Source organism: Ammospiza caudacuta, chromosome 8 (assembly GCF_027887145.1).
Source record: "Ammospiza caudacuta isolate bAmmCau1 chromosome 8, bAmmCau1.pri, whole genome shotgun sequence".
Taxonomy (NCBI): Eukaryota; Metazoa; Chordata; class Aves; order Passeriformes; family Passerellidae; genus Ammospiza; species Ammospiza caudacuta.
The window spans coordinates 11,314,458-11,324,957 of record NC_080600.1 but is presented as its reverse complement, the minus strand read 5'-3'; the positions used below and the strand labels follow the sequence as shown (position 1 = coordinate 11,324,957).

The following is a 10,500-nucleotide window of genomic DNA, read 5'->3' as shown; positions in this document are numbered from 1 at the left end:
GGACAGCGACAGCTTCCACCAGACCAGCTTGCTCAAAGCTCCATCAAGCCAACACCTCCATGGATGCGGTATCCATAATTTTATTTTTATTTAAGGTGTAGTATTTATTTAAGGTGTAAACCTTGCAGAAGAACGGGCATTCTTCGCCGTTCCGCCGCCCACCTCGGTGCTGTGCCCGAGCCCCCTCAGGGACCCCGGGACCGGGCAGAGCCCCGCGCTGCCGCCGCCCGCCCGCCGGGGGCGCCCGAGCGCCGCGCCACGTGATCCGTGCCCACGCCCCGCGGAGGCACCGAGCGCCGGGCCGGGCGGACAGGGAGCGCCGCGCCGGGCCAGGCCGGCGGCCGCGGGGCTCACAGCGGCGGGGCGGCCACCGGAGCGCCAGGATGTCGCGGTCCGTTCTGCAGCCCAGCCAGCAGAAGCTGGCCGAGAAGCTCACCATCCTCAACGACCGCGGCGTCGGCATGCTCACCCGGCTCTACAACATCAAGAAGGTGCGGGGGGCCCCGGCCGAGAGGGGGGGTGGATGGGGAGCCGCCCCGGCGAGATCCTCAGCGCCGCTCGGGCCGGCGCTCCGCCGGGCTTGCGGCTGTGCCGGCTGCGCCGCGGCCTAACGGCGGGGCCCGGGAGGCTGGGCGGGAGCCGCCCGGCCCGGGAATGGGGGCCCGGGGCTTCGGTGCGGCCGGCGCATCGATCCCGGGAGAGAAGGATGGAGGAATGGAGGAGGCCGGGCCGATCCCGGCGGCGGCCGCAGGAGCGGGGCCTGGGCCCGGCGCAGCCCCCGGAGCCGCTGCCGCTCCGCTGCCGTGCGTGACTCACACGAGCCGCGAGTGGGCAGCGCCGCGGGGCTTTTCCCACGCCAAAACCTGTCGCTACCGGAGGCAAAAAGGGGCTCGGGGTAAAATTAGTAAGTTTAATTTCGATAAGTTCGAGTGCGCGGTTGCTTAGCAGCTCTCGACGTGAGATGGAGCGGGTGCTTGGGGCAGCTCCCCGGCTGCCCAGGGCAGTGGGTCGGTGTTGGCCTGGTGAGGTGGCTGGGCCGTGCAGGAAACTCCGGGTCTGGGTGTTGGGAGAAGGGTGGGTCACGCCTCTTGTTAATTTCTCCGGTGCTCGCTTAATTTCTTTCTGGAGGTAATCGTTGTGCTTTGCTGTAGGAAGGAATGTAGTTCATGGCCGCAGAATCGTAAAATTATTTGGGTTGGAAGGGGACCTTGAAGATCATCTAGTTCCGACCCTTGCGCTGGGTGCTTGTGTCCTTCCCAGCTTCATTTTCCTCATGAGTGATAGACCGTCTGAAAGTGTATGGCCCCTCGACCCACTTTCAGTAATGAATACTACTCAGGATTTTATTACTTTGCCTTGAACACAATTATTTGAGAGGTTTTTCTTATTTCAAAGAAAATGCTAGTTACTACCTTTGAGCAGCGAGTACACCTTTGTGGGTTCAGTCCATTAAAATTTCAGTGCTGTTCCCATTCTGGGTTCAGCTGCAATGGCAAAGGGAGTTTGAGAGTTCCAGGTGCTTACTTGGTCCTCTAACTTCTGCACCCAGGTTTCTGTCAGGGTGACCCTGCCTGACTGATCTGAGGTAAAGGATGAGTTTTGTCAACGTTTTTTTCTCGTATGGGAAGAAGTAAGAACTACCAGAAGAAGTAATGACTATCAAGTGCGATGTTGATTTTAATTAAGGTGTTTTTTCAGGGAAAAAAGCCCAACAAACCAAGTGGTTAAAGTATTTAAAAGCCAGCGTTCATCCAAAGCCATTTCACTATTTGATATTCACTTTTATGTTTCTACAAATCTTCACAGACATAAATAAGGCATTCTAACTTGATGATTGCAAATTCCTGTCTTTCTGAGAGGTTCCTTTTAGTCTGTAGTTTTGTACATTGGAAAATCCCTTCAGTTAAATATAATTATACTTCTAACAAACAGAAATCCACAATTTATGGGGAAAACCAACAAAATGAGGAAGTTGTTTGTGTGTGTCCTTGTTGAGCTTTGAGATAAATATCCCAGGTGAAAAACGAGCAAAGGGAATTTCTTCTGAGTGCAGCCCTGCGTTGCAGGGCAGGAAACAGGACTGGAGAAACGAAACCTCTCCTTGGTAGCTCTGCCTTAGCCACTGTGAGTCTGGGCTGTGTTTTCATTGCCAGTGTTCTGATGCAGGGACATTTACCCCTGTTAAATGCTCCAGTGCCTACAGCCATGTTTCTGCTTGGCGTGTGTGCATGGCAGAGTCCTGTTGGCCCATATGGTGGTAGCTCTGCTGCTCTCCTGTTTCGGAAGTGATGCAGATGGACAGGCTCTCTGTAGGGGAGCAGCAGCACTGGGGGTGACACCACTTTTTCCTGAAATGCCAAGAGCTGAGTCCAAAATTGCTAGGTCTTGCACGCAGAGGGAGAGCAGGCATCATTAAGTGGCTTGATTATTGTGTCATGCGTAGTTTTGCAAATGTGGAGATGTCCCAGGCACAACTCTTGTGTATTCATGTAGTGATTTGTGAATTCAAATAGTAATTTCCTTCAGCTGCAGTCAGTACTGCTTGACAGGGGGAACTGGCCAACTCAGAGGGTGAGCCCAGAAGTCTTGGGACTGATTATTGTATTTTATTGTGAGTCTCTCTTCAGCCCAGCTGCAGCATCGCTCACTGCTTGGAACGCTTTGGTTTTGTTTATTTATTTTTTTACTCTCTTTAAGCTGTCAATCCCAAAATGCTGTTTAAGATTCTGTCAGAGCTCTGCTGAAGATGATATTGAAACTGAAAACCACACAATATGTGGGTTTGCGGTTAAAGGAAATGGTTTAGACTTTTTTTAATAAGAGGAAGTGAGAGATTGAAATGTGTGCAGCAGCAGTCGAGATTGTTGTAGATGCTGTCTGGAGAGTACAGATTTTCAAGGATTAAGAGCTTTTTCAACTGTTAGAAACAAAGCAGGAAAATTTTACTTTCCAAAGAATTTCAGAAGTTGTTAAAAGCAGTTAGTAACAATGATTCTTTGTCTCATCTTCCTATACAAAGTTCAGTTTTGTTGCTGTTTGCTTATAGCTGATAATTGTTCATAGTTTCCTGTTTACTGACCTTCTGTGCCCCTGTTGTCTTTTGAAACAGTTAAAAGTTTGTTGTTTTTAAAACAGACTGTCTGACTGTATGGTTTTTTTGCCTCTGAAAGTGACGTGGAAATTAGGAAAAGGGAAGTTACTAAGGTAATAGCAGCTGATGAGACAGAACTTAGATTTGCACCCTGCAAGGAGGTGGATTTTTTGTTGCTGTTGTTATTTTGAAGGATGGCTCTTTGCTTGCTGCATTGGGACCGGTATTAGTAATGAATTTGGAACTCTTTCACTTGTGCTTTCTCTCTTGGTTTGTTCCTTCTTTTTTAAAAGAATTTATCCAGAGTTGTCTAGGTTATTGTCTACTGTGTAACTTTGGTCATTACTTGCCTACAACCACGCCTGTGTAAATCAAAGACAGCAGGGTTTTTTCATGCCATCCTGGCTCAGGTGAAGCTTGGATTTCATTATTACCGTCCAGTCTTGTGTTGGTAAGCTTTGTGCAAATGCTGCCATTACTGTTGACTGTTTTGTTTGAGAGTGGTGGCAGCAGAGAATAATCTTTTTTGTGGGCCTTTTGTTTGTTTATAAAACCCTTGGATACCAGGATGTGTTTACAGTAAGAGATTTGATCTTGAAATACCTGAAGCAGAGATTTAGGCACAGCCAGTCAAGGGGGTGTGATTTTGGTGAGTGTATAAGTAGTACTAAAGTAAACAGAACTGCTAGGGATAGTAGTTAAGGTTTTGAATTATTTAGACTATATGTTAATCAAACATGAGTCTGTTATTTAGCATGAATTACTTTCCTAGCAGTGTTCTGCTGTTCTTCACAGTGTAAGTTTTACGTTTGTTCACAAGATGTTTTTTAAATGTTATTAACAAAACAAATTCTTTTGAGTTTTCAAACTTGGTTACGTAGTATCTGAAAAATGAGGATCTTAAACCAACTCTTAGATGTGAACTGCATCATCAAACTGAAGTCATAGATGAGGGACTTAACTGTTTGCAGAGGCTTTAGCTGACTTTGTTTTCTTTAAAGGTGTAGTAGTGGAAATACTGGATTTTTACCTATTTTGAAGATGTTAGTACTTGAATTTAAAAGTTGTAAAAGCTAGTTGATTGTTTTATTGGTAGAACCAGTGGATAAAGTGCACAGTTTTGTTCAGGCACTTGAGTAGTTCTTCAGGAAATAGTGGAAGAGATTTTAGATGATTTTAGGAAGACCATGGGGAAGTTTCCAATCTGCAGAGCTCTGAAGTTTGGAAGGATGTAGGATTAGATCACCCTTTGGACACAGAGCTCTGTGCTGGAGTGCAGACCTTTGAGCTGAGAGGAAAAGCTCACCAATAATTTAGTTCTGAATTGTAAGGTTGGTGTTGAACAGATAATGTCAGGTAGTGTCTTCAGGTCACTGGGAAGTGTCCCCGGGTGGGGCAGTATTGCCTCCACAGATGTCAGCAGTTCTTTAAAGGTTAAAATGGCAGTGAATGTTTGTGTCTGTGATCTTGGAGAAATGGCTTATGATACTGTCTTATTGATAAGCAGAGGAGTAAGCCCCAAACAAACTCGCAGTGCTGGCAATTAAAAAAAAATCTTTTGCTCAAGAAACAAACACTTAACTGGTGATACCATATCATACTATTATTTTTTACTCAGAAAAGCAATTAAATTTGTAAAGAAACAGACTTTATAATAAAATAAAAATGTCCCAAAAATATACAGAGTGGGTTTTCCCTTTTGCATCAAGAGTAGATGCCCAGAATTCTCTTGTTTCTTGGCTTACAAATACAAGTTACCTTGCCCCCTGTAATCGCTGTTCATTTTGTGTTAACACAAAACCAAATCCAGTTTTAGTTCCAAGGGATTTTTAAAGTTGTGTGCAGAGGAGATAGACCTAAAAAGTAATAACAGTTCCCATTTGAGGTTCAGAATAGATAGGGATTTCCCATTGCCTTGCTTCTTTTTATTAAGATGCTATTTTATGGACTACATTGAGGAAAAGTTTTGTGGCAGTGCAACTTCTCTTACTTTTTTTTCTCCTTTGCATTTCACCTGCCCCACATTTGATTAATAGAACCAAGGCCTTAAAGAGGTGCTGCAAACACAAGAGGACAATGTGAATTTATCCCTGTACAGACAGTGTCAAACCCAGTATATTTCATTCATTCACAACGTGATGGGTCACTCTAGTATGGACAGTTTAGAAGGTAATTTACATGTTGACTTTAGCAGGGCTGCTGATGTGACCTCATCTGATTGTTCTCATGAACAATCTGAGGAAGTGCAGTCTGGATGAAGCTGTGATGATGAAAGCAGATGCATCACCATATTAGGGAATGGCTGTGAAAATCTCAATGTCAGATGGGGATCAGCAGGGTCTTGTTGGGGTGTGTGTTACCTCTGCTTCCAGTCACTCTTTGATTCAACAACCTAGATGATGCCTACAGTGTGCTTAATAAATTTATATGTAGGAAACTGGGACAAGCTACAGAATCTAATTGAAATTCAGCTTGAGCTTGGAAATTGTAGGTATGGTCTAACAGGCTTGGAAGTGGCTGAGCAAGTATGGTTGTGAGCTATTTTGTGCTTAGTGGAATTTAAAGGACAAAATGAGAAGTAATGAGATTTAAAGTCTGAAGAAAATAGCTGGGAAAGGTTAGGGACATCCCAGGACAAAGAAAAGCCAGGTAAGTTTTGCTGCAAAAAATCAGGAATGACATGAGTTTATGTAAATGTGAGCAAGATAATCTGAAGGAAAAGTAAGTAATTTTTTTCCTCTACATCTCCTTCATTGAGATTCATTGAAAACATACCTGATTGACCACTCTTTTCAAGAAAGATGTGGACAAAATGGAGAAAGTTCAGGGCAAAATAATAAGGACAAGTGGTGCAGAAAATTGCACCCGTTAAAAAAAAGGGAATGTTCTTTCAAGTCAGCCTATAAGTAATACAAATTTATAAAAAATTAGGACCGCAGTAGAGAGATGGGGAATAGTTTATGCCATCCAGTGTGACCACCAGAGATCAAGAAGTGATGGATTGAATTAAATATTGGAAAACTGAATTGAATATTTGAAAAGACTGTGAGAATGTCTTTGAATGTAGCCTTTTTGAGACCTGTAAGTAAAGATGTGGCAGACATATCCCAGGAGCAACACAGATTCAGTTGATCTTGCCTTGGAACAGGAGAGGTAGGTAGGCAATTTCTTGTGGTCCTTTCTGGCCTTTTCTTCTCATTTCACATGAATTTACATTTCACTTAATTGAATTTCTGAGTAGTGATACTCTAGGATTTAAAGTAAGGTGTGTACTTGGGGTTCAACACACACCAAATAATGAGTAAACACAGGGAAGGTGTCTTGCTTAGATCTAGGAAACACTGGGCTGACTGTAACACCTTCAGTTGTAATTTTGAATTGATATGAAGGTACATTATATTTCCAATTAGGAACCCTAGTAAATAGAAAGTGCAACAGCTGCTAAATTTCTAATAATTTTGTGCTATATTTTGGATATGTCCAAGGCCTTTAGAGACTCTTCATAAAGTAGTTACATGGAGATTTTCTTCTGCTTCCATATCTTGGTTGAAACTGTAAGCATAATGTGTATCAAGAGGCAGGTTTACCTTTCATCAAGGTAACTGCAAGCATAAGAAATGTAATTTACTTAGTACAAAGTCACTCTAGCATGCTGGTGTGGGACAGTTAAATTTTAGCCATCAAAAGTATTAAACTATAATAATTTGTCAATGTGTTCCCAGCTAATTCTTGCATCTTGTTAGATAGACTTTACAGGGACAAGGCTTTATTCACAAAACTTAGCTGGGACCAGCCTGTTTAATAATCAATTTAGGCTTCCACAACTTAAAATACAGGCAAGGAGTTGTGGTGGGCTTAATGAGAGATATTAAAGCAAATGTGGTGTGAACCACTATTCAAAGCAGCTCTGAATTGTTTATTCCCCTCTCTTTCCTTCTCAGTAGTTTTGCTTTTTCAGAATTAGAGATTGCGGGTTCATAATATTAATTATTTTAAATGCATGGCAGAAACAAGGAGTATGTTATAGGTTTTATCCTACAGAAATATAATTAATGGTGAAAATATTTTTTTAATGTTATATTTAGTATAATTTACAGGCTGCACAGCTGGAAATCAGGCATGCAAACTTAAAGATATGTCTTAGCATGAAGCCTTTAATGCCAGCAGCTTTTCCAAGGCAAGAACAGTTTTACTGTGCTGCCTTTCTGGCCTTTCAAAAGAAAGTGCTGTAATAAACTGTAAATGGGACATACAGGAGCTTTTCCTGGTTTTTGGTCTGAGGCATCCTGAATTTCTGTTTACTAATCCAAGTTACTAACTTGGGGAATGGCATAGGTTTTACAGTCATTGAAATTCCATCAGTTTCCTTGTTAAATTCACAGTTTTGTTGTGCAGATTCATCTGTAAATGGAATTTAAAGGTGATTTGTTGACTGAGATTATTTCAGTGTATGTTGTCACAGTCAAGTGGAGCTGTGCTTAGCAGTGTTTTATCTCAACTCTGCATTAACAGCAAATCTCTTGAAGTAATAAATACATTAAATTGCTGCAAAGTATGGTTTATGATAATCTGCTGGTGTAGGAAGTTTGGGGATGAAAATACAAAATTTTCAATTCAAGTGACCCTGTTTCTCTTTTACTGGGAGACAGCCCTGCTGCTAATTTAGAGTAGTTTGGTTTAGCAACAACAAAAGGAAATAAATAATAGGTGTTTTCATAATACAATAAATATTTAGGCTTTATTTTTTTACCATCCTAAGCCATGTAATTCAGGTGATACTTCCCAGTATTCTTATTCAAGGGCACATAACAGGTTGGTGTGAATGAGTGGCATGAGTGAGGTTCAGAGGTTTTAAATGCAAGTTTGGGACACTGACTACTGACACTGATTGTACCTGGACATAAACTTCCTTTTATTCTTGCCACTTCAGCTGCATGGATATAGTCATTTTGTTGATTGATGGTTCTTATCTTCTCCTTCAACATCCTCTGCCCTCAAGTAGGAAGTCAAATGTTAAACTTAGATTTTTGCAGTGAGAGCTGTAACAGTATTGGGGCAAGAGGTCTCTTTGCTGTATATTAGTGTTGGTGTATTCTGGGCCAAAGGCAGCTGAAGTGGTTTCTGTTTTCCTGTTTAGAGGCCACTTATCTTAGATGTAGGCCTTAAGCAGATTTTTGTAGTTGGCTGCTTCTGAATGAGTACAACACAGAAAGTATAGATATATGTAGTATTCTTAATTTTCAAAGTGAAATTAGTATAGGAGAACCTAATAGCGTCAAGTGAGGAAGAGAATCTGAATTTTGTGTAATAATAATATAATTATTTACCTCAGTAGGACAGGTAGGAAAATGCTGCTTTAATTCCAAACATATGGCCTGAACATGTGCAAACAGTGCAGGTAGTCAGATCTCTCGGAAGCTTGATAGCTGTGCAGATGATAGCAAATCAGTATTGTAAATAGTGAATTTCTCAGGTACAGAAATCATGTTATTCTTTTTGGTAGTTGCACAGAATGCCTTTACTTAGTAGAGAGCTTATCATAGCAGGGTACCATTCTAAAGATCTGTGGAAAGAAATGCTGTGTAACTTGAAGAATTCCAGCATCTGAATCCATTAATTTTTTTTTAAGAATTATGTAGATTAGTTTCTAACCATAACTTAGCATGATCTTTTTCAGAATAGCTGCTTATCAGCTGTTCAGTAATATACAAAGGAATTCAGAGTTGACTGCTGGGAGATTCTTTGGGTATAATATTTTGGGGCTGAAGCAGCTGGAATCTCATAGCTTCAGAATTGTATTCTGTGAATGCTGCACTAGTAAGAACATTTCTAATTGGTGAAGTTCTTTTTAATGCTCAAAATTGTAGTAATTCTGTGTTGTGGGATTTTCCTGATAAGAAAAACTTGGTTTTGGCTGGTGCTTGGAATTCTGTGTGAATACTGGAGAGCTGTATTTGGGAAATGGCCTTTGTATGTTCTACCACAATGTTCCTACCCATTACAGTACTCACAAAGGATTTTGTATTGACTAATACAACTATTAAAAGAAAAAACTACATTTCTTATCTACATTCTAAGGCTGTTGCCCTCAATATCTTTGATCTTTTTACAGCAAAATTCTGTTTATGTGTCTTACCACACTTTGATGTTTGTGCAAAAGTGCTAGGATTGGAGTTTGCATATTAATTCTTTTATGCTTTATAGAGTAAACTATGGGGAGTTTGAAGTCCCTTCACCATTTTGGGAGAGGTTTAACTTATGGACACTGTTTTACCTGTGATGCTGAGTGCAGGTAATTATGGATGAAAACTGTTGATGCAACAACAGCTGGTTCTAAGATCTGTAAATACCAGTTCTTGGAGCTGAGCTGCTGTGGAGCATGGGAGAGAGAAGAAAAAGCATTGACCCACTCATTCAGTGACATCTCTTGTCCTCTTTCAATTCAGCCTAGGTAGGCTGGTGCAGTTTTCTAGAAGCTGGAATTGTGGTGTGCATGAGGGATGCCTCTAATATCTTGCAGGAATGTTCTTATTTATTAATCAGTCTGGTGTAGTTCATTAGTAGGAAGAGTTAGAGTTGCTTCAAGTATGATGCCAGCTAACTAATGATGGGGGAAGCAAAGGAGGAGCCCATTCCCAGATATTGAGAGGATTGCCAGTTAGACTGAGGAGAACACTTCTCTTTTCTGGGGGCTGAGTTCCTGAAGGCACAGGAGGATGTGCATGTTGATGTTTTCAGATCTCTGTTTCCTTCTGAGTGTGTGTGTAAGGGCTGGGGTAGAACATAAGTTTTAGTAAACATTTTGAAGAGCTGATTTATAGTAGGGAAGACATCTGTTTGTAGCAAAAATAAGGAGTGTTTGTGGAAGGAGTGTTTGAACTCAGACTGAAAAATTTATGAAGTCAACAGTGGCAGATTTCTTGTCTCCTATATAACAGCAACCATGCTGGAATTTAACAGGGCAGTAAAAGTACACAGGGCATGAATATAAGTCAGTTAACTTGTTTTCTTAGTAATCCTTCTAGTAGAGCAAGTTACATGTTTTGTGGCAAGAACAACAAATTGAAATAATTTGACAAAGGTTCTGACACCCGTGACACATAGTTAATTGAAATTTCGTAAATTTGAAGCTCTCTGTTGAATATTTAATGCCTTTTTACAGTATATAGCTTGTACTTTTGAATTGCATAGACTTTAAGGTGTGTACAGAACAGCTCTTTTTTTGACATGTGTGGTTTGCTGCTCTAAGGAGATTGAAGCAACAATTTAATATCTAACATACTGTGGATGTTGCTGAATTGGTTTTCATTATCAATTCCTGTTATATTATAGATATGATGCTGTAACAAAGTTTAGTACGTTTGTGGGAAATTTAGCAAATATGAGCATTTTGATATCAGAATAGTACA

At 41.3% G+C, this 10,500-nt stretch overlaps 1 protein-coding gene across 4 annotated transcripts in view; it reads left to right on the top strand.

The window, feature by feature from the left end:
* The first annotated feature begins 286 nt into the window (after nucleotides 1–286).
* NCKAP1 (NCK associated protein 1) overlaps nucleotides 287–10,500 on the top strand; it is a 53,583-nt gene continuing 43,369 nt past the window's right edge. For 2 of the 4 annotated variants that reach the window (XM_058809834.1, XM_058809833.1), the window contains exon 1: nucleotides 287–491. In XM_058809834.1, coding sequence (XP_058665817.1) covers nucleotides 384–491 — 108 coding nt within the window. In that variant the 5' untranslated portion in view covers nucleotides 287–383. The remainder of the gene's footprint in view (nucleotides 492–10,500) is intronic. The other 2 variants (XM_058809832.1, XM_058809831.1) reach the window with 1 other exon arrangement.